Source organism: Ischnura elegans, chromosome 3 (assembly GCF_921293095.1).
Source record: "Ischnura elegans chromosome 3, ioIscEleg1.1, whole genome shotgun sequence".
Taxonomy (NCBI): Eukaryota; Metazoa; Arthropoda; class Insecta; order Odonata; family Coenagrionidae; genus Ischnura; species Ischnura elegans.
The window spans coordinates 49,288,717-49,314,646 of record NC_060248.1 but is presented as its reverse complement, the minus strand read 5'-3'; the positions used below and the strand labels follow the sequence as shown (position 1 = coordinate 49,314,646).

Genomic DNA, 25,930 nt, shown 5'->3' with positions numbered 1-25,930 from the left:
AAGATTTAAGCATGGAAAATATGAATGAAATCAACATTTTTAGGAAACTGTCTATATTAGTTTTTAAAATTATTTGCTTGAAAAAATACTATTTTCCTTAAAGATACTAACGATTTTTGAGGGGAGCTGCCCCCTCAATGGGTACGCCCATGCTTACATTACTAATCATCATAAAGGTGTATGAATCATGGAGGGTTATGGATATGTACTTGACTGCTGGCTTGATTTATGATGTGGTCTACAAATTTTCTGGTTATGGACTGGAATTGAGAGCAAGCAAATTTCATAGATTAAAAAGCAGTTTAAGATTATGAAAGTGAAGATGCTTTTGATTGAATAGTAATGAGATCGTCATATTCAAGAAGAATCTGTCATTGCAATTCAAACATTCATGTCCTCTTTTTCGTCCAGACTACAGAACAACACCTGTGTACTGCAGGAGAAGCCTTAATCCTAATGATGGTGGTTGCTGGAGATGATTATGGTTCACAACAGCTTTCTCACGACACCAATCGACAAGTGACACACATGACCGTCTCTCACCACCCTCATGTTTCAGCTCGAAGTTCATTGATATGTCGAAACGGACGGCAAGGGAAAATTGTTAGGTTTGAAGTCCATGAGCAAATATTCTATTATTGCAAGAATATCTATGATATTCATCAATCAGTTGCTAATGTGTGTTTACTGGAACTGAACGACGAAAAATATTATGAACATGGATCGTGGGAGAATTTGAGTATACTGTATTTACCATGGAACAGCGATTGATGATTCTTGTACAGGTCAGGTGACGAAGGGAAACGTGGAAATTCTCGACATAAAGAGCTTAAGGAAAGGGATTGACTAGGGTAGAGACCAGTTCGGAGGAAGATATTTACTGAGCTACGGGTGACGATGATCAATAGTTCTCGGTCGAACAACATCGGAGACAGATTATTCAAGGCGGTCGAAGAATAGAGCATAAGGTATTGTTGGGAAAGAGCGAAAAATATAGTAATCATGAGAACGGGTGGCTAGATATACGTGGAGTTCGCCCTGGTTAGTCTAACGACACGGCAGCCTAAAAGAAGTCCGAGGCTGATAGCACGAATGTTATCAGATTAATCTAATTATCAAAGTTGAAGAAAATAGAGCCCGAAATTGAGTTGAAGGGACTGAAACTGCTATTTTTTATATCGATAACTTCGTAAGACAGATTGAATGAATTGGTGGGCAGCATAGTACTTTCGAAGATCAGATTTTTATGACCATTCCCATATGTCAAGAACATGCGAATTGCATTCGTCATCTTTTGATAATGATTAGCAGCCATCGTATTACGTCACAGATCCATACGCCCGATGACATTACCATCTTTACGTATATCTTTCATTGTGACGGGGTGATTATTTCCAAAATAAGAATGCCTGAATTTTGGAGCATACGATAAATGTGCTTGCGAGTGATTTCTCGCCTCGACCCAGAGGCAACAGCGTAATATAGACCTAACACCTGATTCATTAACGTCACCTGCCATCTTGTAAAAATGGTGGCCTCAGACTGTTCGTAGTACGAAGAATGTTGAGTATTTCCTCGACAAAATCACAATGACCGAGGGAAAGGGGAGTGATACGAATATGAAAGGATGGCTTTTGAAGTGGACGAATTACTTGAAAGGCTATCAACGACGCTACTTCGTTTTATCGAATGGAATGCTGTCTTATTACAGGTAAGATTGAACTCGTCCTTCAGTATTTTGAGTTTTACCATAACTCTGTTCAAAATGAGATTGATGCTAACATTGTGCAGTTTAATTTACCAAAATATGTTTCTTTTATTTTTTTGCCAAATGACATCGTGCAGAAATATTCGATGTCAGCCTAGTATTAAAGTTTTCATTCCTCCTTTTTGGGTGATTTATGTTGAGGTGATTATTTCTGTTTTATTGACCATTAGACGTATACATCGAAAAATTTTGCATTTAATCCACTGTAGAAATTGTATTTGACGTTCAGAGAGTTGCAGTTCCTGATAAATGGCGATGTAGAGCATTTATTTTTTTTCAGTGTTATCAATTTTAGCTGTATCTACAATTAACTATGGTTTGGTTCTTAAGTCTCGATATATTTACTTGGTATGAATATTCTGCTTATTCATACCGCCTACATAAGTAGGAACATAATTTTTAGGACTTTAACGGAGCATGTTTAACTAGCAGCTTGTTTCTTTTTAAGTTTGTCATGACACTATTAAGAGCATTGAGTAATATTCTTTGCGCCCTATACCTCTGTTGTCATGCACTGTACAAATCAGGGTTTATTCTAGGGCCGAATATTCAGGCGGAACCAAATTGTCAATTCGGCGACGACGAAGAAGTAGAGTGGAGGTGTAAGTATTTGAATATTTATTGAAAGCCTACCCTTATAGTTTGGGCGAAAATACCTCTTTGTATATAACGTGCAATTTGTATAGTAGATTTCTCCTTTTTGTTGCTGCAGAGGGAACCTTAATGCAGAATTGATGTTTTGAAATAATTTTATTGCCTGATTAATGTTTAATTAATGGAAGTTTGACTTTCGTAATAAGTTTGAGAGCTTGTATCATTCGGCATGGAACTCCCTCGAATGCCATGGCTTCAATATCTTTCATGCTTCAAACATTTTAAACATCACTTAAATAACGATGCAACTCATATTATGCTAAGCCTGTGACTTAGACAAAATAGTTGTCATATTTACACATCTAGCTATTCAAGTGGTGAAGTGATAACTTTCCTTGAATAAACCCTGATATAAACTTAGTGGCTTCGAATTTGCTTTTTGCCTTTTTTTTGGATACATTGAGGCTAGGTAAAGTAATATGTTATAATGCGAATTCATTAATCGGTGCTGTGAAGCTGTTGCATGTTTAATATTCTAGATGCCTCCCGATTGCTCGACTTTTTTATTCACTGATAAAACTATGTTTCAGTATTAAATATTTATTATTGCAATCAGTATGGCCAATGCTATATACACACAAAAATGGTAATATCACAGCCATTGATTTCTCATAACATATGAATGAAGCTTTACACACAGCTTTGCTGGTAGTTATGCAGCTACACATTGACTTTTTTGGCACTTTATTTCACATTCTATTCCTTATCTACACCCAGTATTGCTCACACGTTAATCTTAACCAATTTTTTGAACACTAATCAGTAATATTGTCTGTTTAAGAGTAATGTTGAGTGCTCCAACGTTGCTCCATTATAGTTTATTGCTGATTTAGGGGAAGAAATTTTTGATGAGGCTGCTATTTCAATTGATAGATTTGTTGTAGTCAATGAATGATTTTTATTTTACCTTAGTTTATGTTCTTTGAAAATTTTATTGTAAGCCCAAAGTGTTTAAATATGAGGTCAAGTCATTTCATTTCTATTGAAATAAATGTTAGGCAATGCATTTATCACCAGTGTATTGATCTTCTCTAGTCTATTATAATGACTGTAATATGTATTGAGAAATCGAGAATTTTGTTGCAGTTGGTTTAAGCCCCTTTCACTGTTTGTAATCTGCAATAGCTGTGATTTGCTTATAATTATTACGGGAATGGATTATTTTTAATGCAATACCAAAGCTACATGGTCATTTGTGGAAAGGGAGTACTAAAGAAATATCTGTTGCGTGATGGTGTTCATTGCCATGCCAGAGGTGGGAATGATGCTGTACATGGGTGAGGTTATTAAGTGAAGGCTACTGGGATAAGTTTTTGGGGAACAGGAAACATTATCAACCCCTAGAGCAGAATAGGAGACCATACTGTATTGTCTCAAAACGAAGTTGACGGTAAGGTAATAATCACTAAAATGTCTACGCCTTCAGACGGTAATGCCACTCTTTGAAAAGTTTTCAACTAAGCATCAACCATTGCAGGGAGATGAAATGTATTCAGCTTTTGACTACTCAATGGAGTTATCACTGTCAATGCATCATATTCTCCTGAAAGTCGGGAATGGCAGTGTTACACTGAATGGTGATACATACTGATAAAAGTAGTAGTGTATAGAGTTCTGATTATCTGAAATTCAAGATCCAGGCCATGGAATTTTTCATTTATCGGTCCTCAGCAAGTCCCCAATTGATCCAGTCCCCCTTCCCCTTATTCTGTTTGTGAACCTCCTCCTTCATCACAGTCACTTGTTCTTTTGTAAGCTCCTGCATATGGTTACTGTCAGAGATGGAGAGTAACCAAGTAAAATTTACACAGTTTTAGGTAACAATTACTTTTCCCTTACTTTTTTACGTGTAACCATTTAATTTTAAATCATGTAACTCTTACTTGTAATCACTTGTTGCTTTCTGAAATTAATCATTACGTTTTAGCAAATGCCCTACCAAGGCAGGTATTTAAAAAATCCTGCACCGTGTGAATGTGTGTGCTGGACACCTCACAGCAGCTTCTACTTGTAATTTCTGGAATTATCCCCCTTTTTTTTCATATTTCAAAAAAGCTACATCTTTTCTAAAATTTTGGTAGTATCTCATTTAGTGTACAATTCTGACCCTCAATATCTATATTAATACACAAAACAATTAAAAGTGCCTGAATGGCTGCAATTTTGTCAGTTCTCTTCATATGTGCAAAGTTCCGTAGTAGTTTACAAAATTCATCCAATTGTGGTTTACATGCCTTGTTTGGTATTTTTTTAAATATCCCAAAAAGTAAACTGTGAAGGCACTTATAACTGCAGCTAATAATTATTTGAACTTGTAACTGATTACAATCTTTGAAAGTAAGTATAATTGAGCCTAGTTACATTTTTTTGGTACTTGACCTATCTCTGGTGACTGTGTATTAATTCAAACCAAATTGATGCATTTTGTGCTCTATATATCCCTGCAAAACAAAAAATTGTCTGAAATTGTTGGTACTCAATGTCAATATCTTTAGAAGAGGTAGTGATGACTCTGGCTAATTATGCCGTTGAAATATTTGAAGAAGAATAGTCAATAATAGATTATCCTTTTTGATAATTCAATTGAGCTTCCCCATCCATGGTCATTACTAATGCACTGTTATTAATTATGAGAAGGAAGCACTCCCTACTTCTGCCATTTCAGTCATCGAGCTGGAAATTGTTTTCAAATTTAGGATTATACTGATGGTTTGTTTAAACTGGGATAGTGGCTAATTATTAGTCATTTAGGGGTTCACATTATTAATGTGGTTACTCACTATCAATTGCAACACCAGCATTTTCAGTCTGAATTTATGAGAGTAGTATAGAAAAAGAGAAAATTGAGGTATAGATATCGATCATTTTGTTAGTGAGTGATGATAGGAAAAGTTTAACACACTGGTTGTTCAGAAAGGTATCTTAGATTATATATATTCAGATAAAGGAAGGATCATATCCATAGATATTATGGATTAGCATGAGAAAGAAGGAATTTTTTTATTGATACGAAGTATATATAGGTACCTTTGTGAAAAGTGCATGTAAGTTTTGGCACTGCACAGTAAGAAATCAAAAAGAGTTGTGATCATAACATATGCTTAGTCAGCAATTTGCTTTTCATGTGTAATTATTTTTATAAGATTTGATAGGTTGCCCGACTCAGACTTACGAGGCTGAATGTGGAATTTTCATGAGGTAGCTTTGATTTCATAATCTCTGTTAGTCATTTGTTTACTTCAGACTATAACTATTAGAGTTCTAAATGTGGCAATGATTTCATTTGCAGGAATCAGGCGGAAGTAATGCACACATGTCGTGGATCTATTAGTCTGCATGGTGCCATAATTCACACTGAAGAGTCGTGCTCATTTGTTATATCTAATGGTGGTACTCAAACTTTCCACATCAAGGCCTTCACAGAAGTTGAACGCCAGCGTTGGGTAACTGCTTTGGAACTTGCTAAAGCACAAGCCATACACCTCATTGAATCTGGTGAGTACTACTCATTGATAGTAATGATAGCTCCCTGGAAAACCCCTTTTTTTGCTTTAGGTCTTTCTTAAAAATGTAAGTGATCAAATTAACATTGTATATATTTGGTGTTATTTTCTATGCTATGAAAAAATTGTGAGTAAATTAATTGGTGTTTTCTAAGTTTAAATGTGAAGGCCTTAAATATTAGAAATTCGTATGGAGACCTTGTGTGCCATTTTCTGTGGTTGTTATAGGATATCAAATTGGTGTATTTACAGCAGTTAGTGTGATTGTTTCTAATAATGCATTGATTTTTCGTATTTCCCCCCATCAGTTTACCATTTTGATTTTTAAAGTCCATGAATTTGTTTTTGCCGTTGAATTGCCACTTGGTCCTTCAGGCTTGAGCCATGTATTTATTTTTCATGTAAAAGTTCAAGGAACATCAATCTGTGCTTATCACACTCATTTTTGTTGTTTGTTACTGTTATGAGACATATCCTCTGTTGGGTTACAAAGGATTTTACTTTCTTAATCAGATCAATACGCACCGATGTGGCATATTTCAACCCTGCCACTATGGCAACTATGGCAGGGAAATTCTCAAAATTTCCATGGACTGGGTATAGACCTTTGGCTTTTCTGACCGCTGGCAGACCACTACATTATCTGGGTTCCTTGATTCCCTTTCCAATTTACCTAGGTCCATGTTGCTAAATGTAAGTTGCATGGGAAATCAAGGCATTGGAATGGTGTAGTGGTTTGCACAGTACCCCTCATGGATCTATTCCTAGTCCAGTAGACTTTTTCTCATGGCAATAATATAAGCAAATACATCACATTCTTGCTGTCATCCACTGATAGAGTGCAGCTGGAGATCATGTAGGTGGTCAAGTATAAAAAACATGTAGTCATGAATGATGGTGAGAGAAAAGGAATCCTTATCATTGGTGGTACAAGTAGTTGAATGGGTATGTGGTAAACTATGGTTGATTCATCCTTTAGGAATATTAAAAATGTAATAAACTTCTAAGGTAAAATTGGTACATGGTGGTTATTTGTAGCTATTTATCATTAACATATTTCCTTATGTATTTAGATATACTTAGATGCTCTATTTGATTGTTACAGTAATGAGATCAATATGAGTTTAGGGCATTTTCACCTCTCACTGAACAAATTTTCTATTAATTTTTTCATTGAGAATATTTCTATATCGACTTAGGGGTGAAATTGTGCTATCTAAACTCAAATATGGAAATGCTACAGTCTTTGTGCATTATTGTGAAAGGCTATAGTCGACATCCACTTATTGAGCCTGGTTCCCAATGATTTTTGGCCAAATACTCAACCCCTAATGTTGGCTCATCGTATTTCTAGTTATTCTTAGTGAAGAACATTTCTTATACTCTCTTTCTTTTTTTCTGTATTTGGTTTTCCTTTGGCAAAGTCCTTTGCTATGCCTTTGTCTTAATTGTGGGAATGAATTATGGTAATGATGTGGGGTATCTTTTGGTTCTCCTCAAAGTTTGCATGATTCAATATTTCATTTTAATGATTTCATAGTACATACATATTTTTGAAATTTCATAAGAAATTTGATATCATGCCACAAGAGTAATGCAGCTGTCTTTTGTAATTCAGAGTGTGCATAAATACTCATTATTTGTGATTAGACATTAAAATGTGTTGGCAGTGAAAAAGGGCCACACTTTGAGAAATATGTGAAAGAAAGACACTACCGTATTTACTCGTAGAAGCCGTGCACCTTTTTTTTCTGGAAATGCCGGTAAAAAAAGCGGGGTGCAGGGTTCACATGAAACTCAAAATTATATTAGACCACTAGCCCTGAGAAGTTTTATTCCTCACGAGCCGGCCCAAAAATGGGGGTGCGCGGGATACACAAGGGCACGGCTTACACGAGTGAACACGGTATTTTGAAACCTGCTGGAAGTAAAACTGTTCAATATTTCTTGATAAGTAAGCCTCATTGTCAAGTCAGATGGGGAAACAAGAGACATCACCCAAGGCAGATGCTCAAGTAGCTGTCCAACAATAAGAAGAAACCACTCATATAGACAGGGATACTAGATTTCCATTCCTTTCAGTCAATCCATGAGAGAATTAAGTGGAAGTGAAACTGAAAAGAGGCAAAGTAAAGAAAAGCCCTTGAGGTTTTTCACAATGCTTAATTGAATGCTATTTAAGTTAACGGAGCTATTTAGACTTTACTTCAGCTAACTAGGCTTTCCATGTTCAAGCACTACCTTCACTGACAAGTTATTGCGGGTGCCAATTATTAACCGCAGTTCATACACCAAATAGAGGCTAATTTTTACTGCAAGTTCTTATTTTGTACATTTCTAGTGACCCTCAATATAAGGTATGGTAAGTATGAAAATGTAAAATGGAAAAAGATGGAAGAAGTAATTATTGATGAGATCCAAAATGCATACAAACTGTCAAAAAGCAGAAAACTTAAAATCCAGGAACTCGAAAAGAGGATTGTGCTCTCATTTCCTTTGCAATGGGATTTGAAAATCTATGATAAAATTCTCCATGCATAATAGGAGTACTGCATCGTATGAGGAAAAATCCCAATTAACCTGTATTTTGCAATCAAAGTTCAACAATTAAAAAAAAACTAAACAAGTCTACTTGGTAGAGTTTGACTTATTAGTAAAACATTCTGCCGATTATATCTCAGACTGTTCATCAACCATGAAAGTGGTCACAGTGGGCATCTGAGAGTTTATATGACTGTTAATTGGCTGTGCCATCTTCCTTGTTATTGGCTAAATGTAAGAGAAAGTTGAGCCTAGCTAACAACTGCATGAAGTCTTTTAATTTCAGTTTAAGTTGTTTTAAACTAATTTTTGCTCTTCTACACTTTTCAACTCTGTAGTGGTGACATGTAATTGTAAAGGAGGCTTAAGGTATTTGTCAGAAATTGGCTTAAACTAACATCCAAATTGCACTCATAGTGTGACAATGCTGGGATTGGTGACTGCCTGTCTCCTCTTCAATGCCCATTCTTAAATACTCTCAATTCTTTTTTATCTTAAGTAGGACTGTCAAAATTGATTTTGAAAAAGAAATCTTGAACTACCTTGAATATATCTAAAAAAAACGTGTTCCCATTTCGTGCAACATGTTACTGCTGTTATGTATTACAGTAAAATCTCATTATTATGAAGTTTACAGGGCCAAAAAACCAGAGGTTTGAGATAATGAACTTCATAAGAGTGTTTCTTTCAGGAATCCTTGCAAAAAGAAACATACTTGGCCAAAATTCCTTGTCTCCTCAATCTCCCATACTTATACTTGCACTGCGGAATAGCTTCAGAGTATTATATACCCAATAAATCATGTAACATATAGAGTAAGTCATCGACATACGAGCAAGATGCATTCCAAGACCTTGTTCGTAAGTTGATAAACCTATGCAGAGTATCGTAAAGTGTGGGTATCCTGCAAAATGCAATACTACATTGCAATCTTGTATACACTGACGATTGTTACGGAACTGATCTCACTGCATGTGGGACGCGGATGGAGCCGAATAAAATGCACTGTCCACAGGAAGGAAGAATGGGCAAAATGCTTAACAGTTACTGCCTTCACAACGGATTTAATTGACACTGTTCAGTCTGTGTGCAAAGTGCGAGTTTCTTTATGCCATGCTGTGTCGCATCAGCCAACTCCAAAGACGCCAAATTTGAAATTTCGCACACGCTTGAATTTTTCGAATGTCACTGAAACTTCGTTAATCCAATGTTCATAAGAAGAGGACATACTGATCGTAATTATGAGGGGGTCACCATGATTACACAGGAATGAAGCTCATTGTATGATGTAGCTTGGTTACTGAAGTGTCTCCTGCTAAAGAAAGAACTACAATTCTCACTCTTGGGCACAGTGCACGAGGAGAACTTATACATAGCGCAATGATAATGGCATAAATTAGTGTATATCCACCTTTAAAAGTGCTGTTAGTGTGTTATTAAACACTGTTAAATAAAGTTCACTTTATACCCCCGGGGACCGGAACTGAGGTTTGTAATTTCGTAATAATGAAAATTTCATAATAACGTTTCTCTTACTATAGATTGGATTAGCTTTCTCGTCGGTACCAATGATATGCTTCGTAAAAACAAGAACTTCGTAATAAATAATAGATTAATGTTCTTATTGACAAGAGTGTACTGAACATACTATTGTTAGTAGTATCCTTAGTGAGACTAGTAGTTAATCTAATGTAGCCAGTTTTGCATCAGTTACATTGTATAGAGGTGACATTTTACTCTGTGTTAGGCTACAAAATACTGATTGTGGCAGTCAAACCCTACATCCTGGTCATAGATTGTGTTGCAATGATTTTTAAGTTTCAGGTATGTGTTTCATTTCAACAATTTAAGCCAAGGAGTAAAACTTTATTCAGTGATTTCAACATTACAAATGTTGCAGGGTACACTTCAACATCCAACTTTTTCAATTTTAATTTAGAGAAAAATCTTCTAACTTTGTCCTGTTAGATTTTCTTCATGCATTTTCATCCATGGAATGTGATTTGCTCTTTTGGTCAGTATGCTGCATTTGCATCCAATTGCTGTATCCTCAGTTTTTAGTTAAAGAAATAGAATTCAATTACAAAATAACTTATCAATACATAAAAATGCTTCTGCTTCACCTCTGATATGCTATTCAAGATTTTTTTGCATAAATTTTTGTGTGGTGTAGCCTGTAATGTGGGTTGGGTTTGATGGCGCTAGCCTCTAATAAAAGAGATGGCTTTGTATCCTGAGAAAACATTATGTACTTCAATAATTTTCTGCGTTGAATTCTTGCCCTCTGCTAACATTTTAGTACCATGGATATTAATAAGAATCTATTAAGAGAATGGTTGTCTTTTTTGTTGCATAATTCCATCATTTTTTATTGTAAGAGCCGTTTAGGAAAGATTAAATTACTAAATGTGTCCTGGCTATTATTCAACGTAAGAGTGCCTCATTCTCTACATCAAGGGAAAAACTTTTCTGCGTAAACAGCTTTTATTCAACAATATTATTCTTATTTGTGGTAGTCAGCTCTGTATTTTGGGTTTAGCTGTTGGTTTTAGAGAGTTCAGGTTAGGTCACCAAAGGGTGCATATAGCAATACAGTTTTTTTTTAAAATGTGTATTCAAAATTGTTTTGTATACCACATAGGAATGTGGAGAGTAGATATCCACCCCTACCATAAATTTTGCACACTCAGGAAAAATATTTTTGCCAAAAAATATCATTGTTTTTGTGGTTAGCAATTAAAGCAATATGTTTTCCTCTTTGTGTATATTTTCACCCACTGTTGTCTTTTTTAGAAATTGATTTTTTTGCAATAGGCCTCTAAAGGTGAGACTTATCTTGCTCTTGTTGGTCATAGGAGCAGTGCTGGATCAGAAGTTTCAAAGATGAATTTGAATGTCTTCTACCAAATCTTTCTATCCACATATCAAGATGAGGTTGTTTTTGTCTTCATAGTTATTGAATCTTTGCCATTTTCAATAGTTATAACACAGGTTCTCTTTGGGCATAGTTGAAATCGTGCTGCTTTTTTAGTTTAAAGCAATTACATTTAAAAGTGACAATCATTGATTTTAGGTTACTTTAAAGAAATAGATTATACCATGAAAGATGTTTTTAGGGAACCTTAAAATTTCAAATTTCTTCCAGTAGGTGACTGTTTGCAAAAAAGTTTCCTGCAGTTGACTCACCAGGCAAAGAAATTCATGTTGATGGGTTACTAGGATTTGGGAAAGGTAGGCTTTTATGTGAAGTACATTCCTGTCAAAGCTTTTAGTTTGGCAAATTATTTCTCTCGTTATGTTTGTAATATATGGTGGGACAGAGAAATTAGTATATGAAACATCTGAATATGAAGGCTGAAAATACATATTCTCAGATTTCTGTAGCCTTGAAAAGCATTTTATAAATAAAATGTGTTTAATAATTTTATTATGATGTATCTTCACCTTCAACAAAAGCATGTGTGGTTATGAGAACAGGCACTATTGTTACAGAAGTGTGCAATTGGCATTTTTGAGGCCATATTTTTGGCAAGTTATGGAGAATAAGTGCCCATTCTTGGAAGATGATGACATTGAATTTCAGGCTAATTTAATAAGTTGATTAAAATTTTCTTATGTCATTTTCCAAATAAAAAATTTTCATGCATTTGCACCCCATAGTTTGACAGCCATTGGGAGACGGCTTACAATTAAAATTTTGTTTTATAAGTGGGATGAATAATAATTAAAGGACAAAAGAGGCACGTAGTAGACAGATAACCTATAGTTATTGTGCTCTAATAAAAGTATAATTATATTACAGATAAATAACAGATATGGGAAGGAGTAAACAAATCTAATAGTAGCAGAAAAGTTTCTTGGGTTTTCCACCGGTTGATGTCGTCCATGTCTCCCGACGTTTCGATCCGCGACTTGCTGATCATCCTCAGGGGATCTTCCAAAAGCCGTTCTTCAAAATTTTCCCGTATGTATACACTCCATCCGAGTTCTGATCGGAAGATCCCCTGAGGATGATCAGCAAGTCGCGGATCGAAACGTCGGGAGACATGGACGACATCAACCGGTGGAAAACCCAAGAAACTTTTCTGCCACTGATACGCCGGGAAAACCTAAGATCATACATAAATCTAATAGTAGATCTCATATATTATCAAGTTACATCTCTTAAAACAGCATTACTATAGTAGTCATTTGATAGGTGTAATAATTTGTAAACAGGAGTTTTCCTCTCTAACCTGTTTAAAAAAAAAAGCTGGAGCTAACATTTTGGTGTACTAAATGAAAAATGTTCTCATAAATTGTAGGAGGAAGTATTTTTTTTCTGTTGAAGTATTGGAACTTTCAACATTATGCTCTGCTAGAAAACCTACTTTTGCTTCATAACCATTATCTGCACTTATCTCTGAATTTATAAAAATTGAACTTGTACCCTGTTGCATCTAGGGTCCTCATATCATGTCAAATAATTTTTATGTATCACTTTTGATATAGAATTATTATTAAAAATGTCATTGTAAATCAGATTTCATTTTTAATTTTGCCCATCGATAATGTACTTGAGCTGCAACTTGCTTATGGGAGCTTCATAATACTTACCTAGATTATTGAATATATTGTTCAATGATTTACCAATTGTGAAACAGTCTTCCTACTTTTTAAGTCAGTGGTGAACAAAGTTACAACTAAGTTGATTTTTGTTGGGTTGAAGGGTTAGCTTTTCTGGGTAGTTAAAAGACATCTTGATATCTCCAAGCATTACTTTAAAAACTAACGTATCATTGTATTTATTTTATTTGTGTGAACTTCAATGTCATTGGGCTGCTGATGATGAAGGAATATGGCAGAAAGTTTACCAAACCTTTTAAAGGAATGTCATATATGCAATAAAATAAGTTTTTAGAAACTCATATACATACTTGTGCTTACAAGTATTAAATCATTAAGACTGGTTAATCTCATTTGTGCAAAATATGCTATGCTACTATGTACAATATACCTGAAGTATTAAGTAATAATGACTGACGGCTCAATTTAACTGCCTATTTGATGATTTAGCTCTAATATAGTTGAAATTCCCAAAATCATCCAGCATCTACATACCAAGGAACATGTTGATTATATTGAATAACCTCTTGATAGCTTGCTTTTATATTTTTACATAGTTAAGTAATTATTATATCCTATTGACATTCATCTCCTGTATGTTTACCTGTAGACAAAGTATTTTTCATGCATGTCCATTCTCAGTGTTTAGTGAGATATATAAATCTCAAATATGTTGCCTGTAGGTACAAATAAGAATGTTATTTTCACTTTAGTTTGAGACAGCCATTGTAAGCTTTTACAAATATTATTTTGAAGCATGATTCCAGCTCAAATTGTAGTTGCTAACTTATTTAAGGTTTAAATTTCACTAATTGCACTACAAAATCATCATTACCATATTGTTGATATGCATGAAAGTTCAGAAACTTGGAGAAGTGCTTTGACTTCACCATAAGTAATCGCTTAATCCATCTAAGAACTTGAGTTTGGAGGTTTGCATTTTCTACTTCATTTTTCGAAGGAATCTCAATTTGTTAGCAAAGGTTTTATTGATGAATAACTTGAGCTGGTGGTTGGTACCATGTGAGTAACTAGGGGTGGTTGTCTTTTTTGGGATTTTCTGAAGAATGCTTCATTTATTTCCCTCACAAGTAATAAATCATTGAAAGATACTTTATGCTTTTGAAAATTTAATGTGGCTTAACAGTCAGAATATTATTCCTCTGGCTCTCTTTGTATGATTATTTCCATTACTTTTTAAAATTGATGAAGAACTGAGGAGCTGTTCTCGTAACTCCATAATTCAAAACAAATACTTTTCCTAGATGTTATGCCAGCATGGACAACATCCATCAAGGTTATGAAGTGAAATTAAGGTACTCAGAATATAATTCAATCCTTATTCATAACGCTAAGTTTTTAAAACATTCTCCAGCTATTTGTGCAGACTATAGCGCCATTTTCATGTAACTATCATGATTTTACTTTAGTTGCAGAATTCAATGACTAACAACTGAAAAAGCAACCCATTTAAAAACATATTTTTTCAAGGATTGACATGAGACACCATTAGTCAGTTTATTGTCACTATGGCAGTTATTTTCTTGCATCAAGCAACAGTTTTCCTTTGCTTAGACCAGTATTTACAAAAAAGCTTGTTTAAAAGTAAAGATTTTCTAATTTCAATTTTTATAAAATATAATATTGAAAGCCCTTCTTGTCTGATAGTTGAGTGCAGTTTGAAGGACATATTTTTTTAAATATTTATGAAAATGGCACTGAATTCTTTGAGAAATTCCTTCATATCAGTATTTGCATATTTTTGATACCAGTCCTTCCTCCCCATTATTTGAGTGCCATGTTATAAAAAATTGACTCAAGGCTCTACTGTCCTTAAAAATTTGAAGGAATAATGCTTAATTTTCCTTAATCCCTATGAGTTGAGTTTTTATAGTGAGCTGCAAAGTGGTTGCATGTTTTAATATTCTGGCTTTTATGTATAAGCAAAATGTAATTACTACCTTGAATAATATCTACAATATTGCTCCATTATAATTTAATCACTACAGCAATGGCAGAAAGGTATCTTTAAAGCAGTATTGTTGATATATCTTGGCAACTTAGATCAACAGTCAAAATCATAAATTTTATTTTTTTCACATCATCTATTATGCAAATCTAAGAGTTATGCCTATATGCACCAATATTTTTCTTAAAATTTTATTTTCCTGTATGCCGATTGCCATAATTAGTTCAAATGATCTGTGCAAGTGATGGGAAAAATAATATCATTTAATAGAATTTATGGAAAATGCAATGAAAATCACAGTTTTTTTAAGTAAACCTGTACAATGGAGAAGGTATGGCTCATGAAAATTTTTATCAATTATTTATATATCTAAATTTATGAAGATTTCTAATCGATGATTATAAATACCTTCATTCTGTGGAATACAGGAGATGATAGAACCACATTTCTTGTAGTAGGTGATGCGTGTGTATTGAATATTTTCTATAAAATCTATTGATGTGGCTATTGAACTTCAATATTAATTTATTTCATTCATTATTCTAGTGTGATTGAGTTAAAATTCTTTATGGTTTTTTTGTATCTATTTTTCTGGCTCTTTTCATGTTATTGTTCTTGGCATACATTTTGTGTTAATTCAAAGCTCTATAACATAAGCAAATTCCTTTTTGCTTACTGCTTTTTTTACCCTTATGCATATGAATCATGGTTTATGGTAGACTTATTATATGAAAAAATATGATTATAATAAGTCTACTTTTGAACCATGATTATTACGCCGGCCCTTATTTTTCAGAATTGAGAAAAGTTATATTTTCCTAGTCTCAAAATGATCCAAATGAGGGTTTTATTCATATGTTCAAATTTGGTTGCTTTAAAATAAAGACAACCCATGCCCCAAGGGCCCTAAGTACTGAGGACCCTCAATTGAGATTTTTGGGGCTGAAAAAGAGCCATTTTTATGTAAAACATGAAAGTAAAGTCCTTAAAGAACGCATCCCTTGTGCTATACGAGACATGGGTGTATGGGGTGTCAGTGAAAGATTAGAAATACAAAAATGTATTTTGTTTTGGTAAATATGTACTGAAATTCATGGACAAGTGAAAATACAAGTAAATTGATCACTTTTATTGGAAGGAGAAGGGGAGGATTTGTTGAGGGAGGGAAGGTGGTAGAGGGGAAGTCTCTAGTAAGTGGTTCGGGCCGTACCTCAGCGGCACCACGGTGCGGGTAGCGCCCTGGGGGGTGGATTGCATTACGACGGACGATATCTCGTAAATGCTTAGAGATTGGTCAAAACAAACAGAAAATGGGGCTGAAGGGATTTACTTTTACGTTTTACATAGAAATGGCACTTTTTTGGCCCCAAAAATCTCAATTGAGGGTCCTCAGTACTTAGGGCCCTTGGGGCATGGGTTGCCGTTATTTTAAAGCAACCAAATTTGAACACATGGATATAAACCTCATTTGGATCATTTTGAGACTCTGAAAATATAACGTTTCTCAATTCTGAAAAATAAGGGCCGGCCTTATGATTATTAAAGGACATTAAGTAGTGATCCTGAAATTAAATAATATATGGCTGTGTGCTTTATTTTTGAATTCAACTACCCTATATGCCGTAATTTCCTGCATATGATACCCACCTGGTCAAGAACATATTCAAGCTTTAATAAGCATAATACCAGAATGTGAGTGAAGCCTTGGTGTTTCTGAAATAGGCAATGATGATTTTCACCCATGAAGACAAGCCACCAAAATTAGGCATAATTTTTTATGAGTAAGATTGTGCCTTCATACTGCTGAAATTAAATTTTTGTGCTAAAAAGGAAATGTCAGTGTTGTAATTTTATCTTTCTGATCTATAAATATACTAAAACATTGTTCCAAGTATGTATAGGAAAATTTCATGGTGTTCAAACAGACTGCCATATTGTTAACTAAGGGGTGATTTCACTGGAATGCCCTGCTGCCCCTGTGACCCTTGTGTTTATGTTAGGAACATTGAAATAATTGAATAATCCGCAATCTTAAATCATAACTGTGATCAAAGAGCACATGAAAATTTGGCTAATTGGCTATTCCCATTGAGAGAGAAAGGTATCGAGAGAACTTAGGGGATATATTTTATTGAGCTTACGGGTAGGTTATAATTTATTGAGCTTAAGGGGAGTGGTGGGCATGAGCAGCCTAGCAAGCTTACCTCCCAGCACTCATCACTGCATTCAAGGGACATACACATATAACTTTACCTTTCTGTCATGCACTGAAATGGATGGCATGCACTACCATCAGCTTCGAAGCATTTCTACTGTACAGTGATATTGCAGGAAATTTTTTTATATGGCCTCCCAATTTTGAACTCTCAGCATTGAATGTAGCACTCTCAACTCTTGCAACCATTTTTTTCTCTTAGCAAAAAGAATGCGGTACTTCCGTCTGTCCTTTTTGATAGTGGTATTAATCACATACATCACCCTCTAAAAGAAATGTTTTACTTTTATTTCTGTTACTAGCTTACAAAATTATTGCTGTATTTGTGTAATTTTATTCATAGGTAAAATTCTTTGGTTTGAGCCACCATCAATCCATGATGTGATACCTTTCGTAATGTCTGCTGTGAACTATTTCATTTTAATCAGTGAATAAAACAAATAAGAACGTTTCTTTTGTCTGACACCAGTACGAATACGTTCTTATTTAAGGACCTTGAAAGGAGGTAATCAGGCTCTCATTACTCCATTTTCACTATTTTATGTACTTGCTTAATTGCTTACTGTCTTGAGATTCGTCTTATATAGCCCTCCATTTCTCCATATTTTATCCCAGTGCCCTAACTTCTCAGTGAGACAGTGAGATAGATTTATGGGGCATCAGAGAGAGTCATGTGGCAAACAGCCATCTTGACTTCTCCCTCTGCTGTTTTGTTTACAAGGGAATACAAGGGATTCTTACTGGAAAAGGTGATATCATCTTATTTAAAAAGGAACCCATATGTATGCCATGTATGCCACTAAGTAGAACTGTTTAAAAATAGTTATTTTGGTCACAGCCAAGATCTGAAACAATGTTTGGCCAAATGTACATATGACTCGTGGTGACAAATAAATGAAAACCACTCATCAACTGCCTTCAATTTGTCAAATAAATTAAAGTAAATGACCCCATAACATTTGCATAATCTTAAAGATAGAAGAATCATAATGATATTTGCCGTGTTAGATGCTAGAGATAGTCCAAAAAATGGTAAGCGATTAGTAACTAATAAATGGCAGTCACTAATTCTAAATTTTTCCCAGTTATGATCCTAAAAGCATGGATCTTCAAAGTATTCCATTCCAAAATTAAAGTGAAACAATAAAATAATTCGTATTTATCACTTTTGGCATAGGTTTTTCCCATCTAAATTCTTTTGTGCCATCAACCAGTTAGTCTGCCTGAACTTCCAGAGTTGAATTTTCTATAAATTCTTCAGGCCTTTGTGGAATTAATACTGACCTAGCATTTCATATTCTTTCCATGTAAAAAAGTTATTACAAATGTAACACAGACAGGTGTTAAAGCACGCTGACAATGGATGATAACTCAAAACTGAAAGCACATTTTTTATTTCATTGCCAAGCATACACATGTTGCATTTAAATAGAAAGATGATATTTATGAATGACGCATAAAAAAATTGATAACTAGCATTTCTCTTTGATAATTATTTTTCATTCCCCTTGCCTGTCAATTTGATTGTAGCCCGGTTGATGTCAGAGATAAGTGCTGACAATCTGCAATATGAATCGAAATATGTAATTTAAAACACCAATAATGTCATGATCATTTTGATTCAGTAATTTACCAGTGGTTGAGTGGTTGATTTTCATGTTGTTTTTACTCATTTTTCTCAGTAAAACATGTATATAAATGACTTTTTACGACATGATTAATGTAGGCCTATATGCACTGTGAAAATATCAAAATTGTGATAATTTTACGATTTGTGTTGATTTTTTGAGTTTACTGTACTTCACTTACAACACCACATCGAACTAAACTTATAGCCTAATGATGTGATCCTGAAATTTTTTTGAAGGCGATGTTTCCTCACATGTAGTTGTGTGGTGGCCTAAACCTTCAGGATGGGTTGGGGATTTGGCAAAATTGTTCTCCTTAAGGTCTGTGCTGTCAACTAAATGTGGAACGCTCAATAGCTTCTTTTATTACCCTCGAATTAGTATTTTTTGCTTAAGCAACAATTAAAAAAGAATGTAAATATTTTTTATTTAGCCTCACAGCCTGGTAAGGTGAGCACTCACGGGCTGTTCATGAAGTATCATCATCTCTTCTGGAATTTTGCATGAGATGTTCAGGAAATAATCAGCATTCTACCATACTGAACTACACATGTACTTCGACTGTTATGCTTTCCATTCACGGCTTGTCTTGAGAAAGTTTTCGGGGAATGTAGAAGAGCAGTGAGGAAGTGGAGAAAAATAGTGCTTAGACCGATTATAATGATGCAAAATGACACATTGAACTTATCTGTTTTAATCTGCTTCATAGTACGTGTGATGTATTTTCTAGGCTGGCCATGGCTTTGTTGGGTTATGTAATCCCCAAGTTGGGCAGGCTTAGGCATCGGTGAATGATCGGATAAGTTGTTGACTCACATGCTCCTTTGGAACAGGTCATCGTATCCCACTCACCTTTCTATTGCTCTCTACTTCATATCAGCCTCGCATGGTTTGTTGTTATGGACAGCCTTGTGAGTCGTTCCTTCCCTGAATGGGTGGTTCTCCCAGTACCAGTAATTGAATTACTCCTCTAATGATGTCACCAACTCATGATAAGTGGGCGGGAACTTTTTTAAAACTTATGTTACTATAGCTGGATGAGGGAGATTTTTTTGCTGTGACTTACCTTTCCTTTCCATAGACCTAGTAATTTGTTTTGTCTGAGTGAACAGCACTATTCTACATTTTTGGCATTCCTGGCCCTGAGGTAAAAAGGAACTGCTGAATAATTATTCCTAAAATATGTTCATTGTTTAGCCAGCATTTTTGTTTTTGTTCCTTGGAGTTTATTTATGTGCTCAACTTGGCAATTAATTTTTTTTCATATTTGGTTTTTAAAGTTGTTGTTCATTGATCTCTCTCCTAACTTAAAGTCCTTTGAACTAAATTAAGTTTACATCTTAATTTCTACAGGTATACCAAGGTATGATAGTTAAAAAAATATATTTTTTAGAAGCTATATGTGTTGGTGAATTTTTTGGTACAGTTGCATTGGTAAACAAATCACAGGAACAATCTCATTATTTGCTTGATTATTGCATGATATCGATTGCTCAGTATTTTACCCTGCCAAATGGCATTTAAAAATTTTAGCTGATCTCAAAAATTGCCTACCTCATCAAAGCTGTCCTCAGGTTTTCTGGATTCTAGCATATAAATTGATGTTTGTGGAAAAGAACACAATTCTAGTGGAGAATGACAGTTTTCCCCATGGGTTTCTTGAGTTTGAATTTTAAGGCACTTAACTTAAATATCTCCTCATCCTCTGTATCTACATATTTAAGAAAGAACTGCGTATGGCTTTGTTGTCAATATTGTCCTTCAAGGTTTTTATTAGTAACTGTTGCTTCCAATGAAATTGTTTGGTAAGGGACTTTTCCTTTAAAATATGAACCTCAGAGACAGTAGTGACTACTTTTGATGATTTAGTTTGTTATATGCTATTTTTTCTTAATTGTGAGGATTACACAGAACATTGTTTACTAAAAATAATTCAAAGTGTTTTTAATTCTATTCAAGCAAGATTCAGCCGGGCCACATTTTGTTCTGTCAAGCCAGTTTTTTTCTTTGGTTAGTTTTACAACGAAACCACTAAAAATTCACCTGTTCTTCCAACATTAAAAAATAGGATTTTTAGGACCACTGTATTACTAAGTATTTGGTAAATGCTGTTAACAAAGGCTAGTTGTTTATTTACAGTGATAATATAAGAGTAATATAAATAATTAGGTATTTTACTGTCATTAAGTATTGCTATCCTGGAAGAGTTATTTATAATCTGTTTTGGAGTTTTTCACTAGCAGTTTAAACAGGTTGAATACATGTTTTGAAACTGCCCATGGAGTGTACTATTCTATAAGCTAATTGAGAAGCTGTTTATGTGAACAATGTATTAACTGCCATGAAGTTATGCACGAATTGTAGCATGTGGGAAGACATGCTGAAGCTATTTGATTGTTGACGGAAGCATTTTGCTGAGTCTCCTCATAACTATCTTCTGAACAGCCTGGAAGCTTCATGGTGCATGAGCTTGGCTACTGCATTGAATTCAGTGTGTAGTCCATTTTCCCCAGTGAGGCTTTATCATCAGAAACGTTTTCCCTATAATTTGTGACGCATGGCTATGATTGTGGCCTCTGGATACCCTTCATTACTATCTGCTATTTATGAAATTGTTCAAAATCATGAAACTCCCACCCGTGGAAATATTTGCGTGCCAACTTCTCATGCCAAATTGGTTAACTGGTTGAGTTCTTGGCTGTCAGGATACCAGGTTCAAATACAGGATAGTGCTGTCAAGAAAGCATTCATTGAATGTGACGAAGTGTGATTTTTCTCTTTATCACATTAGTTTCATTTGGGTAATTCATTAGTTCTGCAAAAATTTAACATTTGCTAAACTCATGGATGTTACAAGTGTTAGTGATAGTAGTAAATAAGTCATTTAACAAATTTCTGTGTACATGGTGAAACAAATCATAGACTGTAGCACTACGACTAAGCCTCTACTCTCTCAGTTGCTGCTATGTGCTGTGTGTGTTTTAGGGTAAATTTGAGCCAGCACCATCATATTCCCTTAATTTTTGGATTTGTTGCACTCTCAGATAAGGGTTTCATTTACATGCACATCTTCAACTAATGCTTCATCCCGAAATGTACTTTTCATCTCCATTATTCACTTATGTGTACTTGGTCAGCTTTTTACTTACCTTGTTGATAAATTTAGGTGCAGTCAGAATTTAACTTTTGCCACCCAGTGTTTATTCTTGCTTAATTATTATGTGAACTTAATTTACAGAAGGATTTTTTTGCAAATAATTAAATTTGGTATTCATGTTAGTAATATTTCCTTGGGAAGGGTGACTGATTGAAATTTTTGTACCCTCTTCAAATTTACTCATCTTTTCTTAGGCATGAAATTGTGAGCATTGCTAGGTTTGCCTTAATTGTGGATCTGTCTTTGCCCTAATGCTTTTTTGTGGGCTTTCAGGAAGATGTTTATACATATTGTGATGGAATTCTGGTGAAGGGGTCTCAGCTGCATTAACCTGTAACATTAGGAAAAAATATGTCTTAGCACATCTCCAGTTCTCTTATAGCTGCTTTCCCTGCTTGTCATGCATGTATTTGTTTTACCTAAACAATGTTGCAAAGACTAGTTGTTGGCTTGCTCGTATCTGTTTATTTTCCTCTTTTTCTAAATATAGCGTACTTTTTAATTATGTGCCCTCTATTTCACTGTCTGATTTCATAACTCCCTGCCTGCACCTCATATTGAAAACTTCAAATCCTAACACAAACTGAATAAAATATGGCTGAGCAGAAGAGGAAGAAGAATTTGGACCTGGTGGTGTTGGTGGGTTAAACACTGCCTTAGAAGGAGGTGGGTTTGGTGGCCTAGGAGGAAGTGGGGGTCGTAAAGGTGAATTGACCGGTGAGGCGCAAGTGGAGGCACTATTGCAGCCCCTGGTGTCCCGACTTGAGGAGCTAAATACTTGTTGTGACCTCATCGGCAAGCATCGGTCGACTTTGCAACGCTCAATTGCTGACTTAGAGTCAGTGGCGGGAAATTCTTCAGCTGCATCTGATGAGAGTTCTGAAGCTGGGACAACTGAATCTGCTGTTTCTGTCCCCACATTACTTCCCAAAGTACGAGCTATCATCGAACGTGCCACTTTGTTTCGCATCACTTCAGATGCCTTGCGAACTGTGAGTTGATTTGATTTACGTTTTTTAATATGCCATTTAACATTTTATCAAAGCATATTTTAGGAATATTATGACTTTTTTATCAATTGTATTAATACCAATGTATTTTTAAAAGTAATATTGCTGTACTTAGATGCTTATTTCTAGTAAATGAAAGTAGTTACTCATCAGTTATCCCTTCAGAATGTCCAATTAGAATTATCTTTGGTTGTCTTCCTTGTATTCTCATAATATGCTTTCATTTAACTTTGTCCTACAAGGAAATGTTATTAATGGTGAAAATAGTTTTTAGACTCTTTAAATTGGCTGTTTTAGTTATAACAACATATATATGAGGTTTTATTTTGAGATATTACCAATTCTTATGCTGTTTTTGCTTGAAATAAATTAAAAGTCTATTTAGCTGTATGCAAATCCGTTTGTATCAGTGATGGGTGTGTCCTATTTTTAGTTCTTAGGTGTGATATTGCATTAGTTGAGCTTAATTATGACTGGCACTCACTCAGTGTATCAACCCAAAGAGTAGTTTCAATAGGAGAGGATAGCTCACCCTAGCGATTGGCTGGTGAAATACATGCATTCAGAGTTAGAGGGCCAGTTCCTTGCCCTGGATCACCTCACATGGTGAGATTTTTTGATGGAGGTGTCCCTAGGCTTCAACTGGAATTTGAATCCGAAACATTTTGGGCCATAACTAAGTTCTCTATTCACTTTTCTCTTGAGCCAAAATATACAATGTGGAATTCAAAATCAGCATTATTTGAGGTCTGAGGTGTAATTTTTAAAAATGAGTTGGTTTCACATTTTTGTTGGATCTAAATCCAGTTTGGTTTCTGGCATAGGTTCTCGCTCCCAGGTTTTTAGTTTCAATTCTTTAACAACTATTTCATTTTCATTGCTTAATTTTCTATAGCTATTAAATATTTTCTTTAGGGCATTTAATGAAAACTCATCAAGTTATATCACAAAATACTGGTTCAATAGAATGAAGCAGCCGTCAATAAAATTAAAATATGTAATGTAAATTGTTCTCTCGAAAAGTTTTTTCATTTGATTTTACAAAAATTAATGTAATTCCTATTCTTTTAGGCTTTGGTTCTGGTTAGAAGCTCAAGAATTAATGGTACTGAGGACCAAAAGACACTGCCAACCCATCCTTAGTTCTTCTCATTGATTTTGTTGATGCTCAGTCAATGCAGTCTTAGTGATTAGAGTGAATATACAAGCTAGATAACTTAAGGATTTCTTCACAGAGAACTCACCCTTAATGGAGAATTCATGCCTCACGAATTTTGATATCTTAATTTGCAAGGGAATTGTCCACTTGGTTTTATTGTGCAAAGCTGCATTCAGATATCCTGACTCTATTTGAAGTCTCACTTGATTGTGCATTTTGCCTTAAATTTATTGATACTAAATATTTTATAGCTTTAGAGGACCTCTGTTCTATGATCTTCATTCTTTTTGGCAAATATTTTTGCATAAAGAAAGCCAAGCAGAAAAAAAATTCAATTGGACAATAATAATTCTTTCAAAACAGTTGAGCCGTAAAGGCACCAGTAATGCTGGGACCAATAGGTTTGAAAAAAATTAAGGTGCCAACCCATCACTTTCCTATTGCTATGTTTTCCTCTGTTTGAGGTATTACTGGTATAGTAGATTATTGCTTAAATTACATTCACTAACTACCAAATCCTGCTTATTGAAGGTAGCCACCCAACGATCAACATGGAATGCATACCTATTTAAATAGTCAATGTGCATTATCCATTTTTTAAATTTTACTGTTTACTCAAAAATATTTTAGAATTTAGAATAGGTTTGAATATGAATAACTTCATACAAAAAATGAAGCAGGGTAGTAAATTTACTGTATTTTTGTGCTTTAATTCTGACTTTGTTGTACTAAATTTTCATTTTAGAAATGTATCTTAATGTTTTTATTGTGGTTTTATTAATATTAATATGTACTACTGTTGTTTAGGCTACTCAAGTAAAGCACCCACTTTTACAGCTCATAGCTAGGAAAACAATAGTTCGACTGAAATTGATGTGCTAGGTACATAACTTTTGCTACGTTAATTAGAGATTCCTTCTGCTGCTTACAGTGAATGATTTTGATGGCTTTGATGGGGATTTACATATTTTTAAATCATATCAGTCTTTTTAAATTTTACCTCTGTAAACTACAACTGGCAAAGTGTTTATTTTCCCCATACTTCAATGCTTGCACTGTATGGTTCTGGGTTATGCCTCTCACAAAAACCCTTAACTGGCCAACATTGCTCTTTTCATCTGACTCCCAGCAAGTCAGAGCAATCATAGCCCAAAAATAAATTTTTTAACCATAATGACATGCTCACAGCTGCCATAAACATAACTTTGTTGAATTCATAGTGATGAACTCCAGAGCAAGAATACATATCATCCAAACAGCAATTTCGTCAGATGCACATGTTGTAAAGATTTTTCACGTTTGCATCAATATTTAAAATACTAATGAGCTTAATGACATGAATTTCATATAAATATTGGGAAAGTGTTAAGCTATAACATATTTAAAAGAAAATTTGATGTTTCCATTTGTTTAGTTTTCACAAAGTTGTAAATGCAGTCCATGAATGTGGCAACCTGTAGAATGCACAGACATTCTTTTCTGAGCGTGAAAGGAAGTTAAAATTAGTATCAAAATTGTGTGTATGCCATCAGGTAACATAGAAATAAGGGAATTTTAATATGACATACTTAGAATCGAATTTAATATGGCATACTTAGTCACTGTCGAGGTATTGATCTTTAAACTTGGATGTTAGAATTTTGCAACCAATTGTAAGCTTGTCATCAGTGAAACTCTACATTAGAACTATGCTGTCAGGAACATGTGGAGGGCACAATAGC

General features: G+C 34.7%; 1 protein-coding gene and 1 long non-coding RNA gene across 7 annotated transcripts in view; both read left to right on the top strand.

Annotated features, from left to right (window-relative positions):
* Window positions 1-1,091: 1,091 nt before the first annotated feature.
* The window catches only part of LOC124155750 (oxysterol-binding protein 1), a 57,421-nt gene continuing 32,582 nt past the window's right edge, over window positions 1,092-25,930 (top strand). Inside the window, exons 1-4 of one of the 6 annotated variants that reach the window (XM_046529826.1) lie at window positions 1,092-1,711; window positions 2,308-2,370; window positions 5,712-5,917; window positions 22,647-23,032. In XM_046529826.1, the coding sequence (XP_046385782.1) occupies window positions 1,590-1,711; window positions 2,308-2,370; window positions 5,712-5,917; window positions 22,647-23,032 (777 nt within the window). In that variant the 5' untranslated portion in view covers window positions 1,092-1,589. The remainder of the gene's footprint in view (window positions 1,712-2,307; window positions 2,371-5,711; window positions 5,918-22,646; window positions 23,033-25,930) is intronic. The other 5 variants (XM_046529827.1, XM_046529828.1, XM_046529830.1 and 2 more) reach the window with 5 other exon arrangements.
* Window positions 15,129-16,825, top strand: LOC124155751. Its single transcript, XR_006864227.1, has 2 exons — window positions 15,129-15,371; window positions 16,697-16,825. It is a non-coding gene; the product is annotated as an uncharacterized LOC124155751 (long non-coding RNA).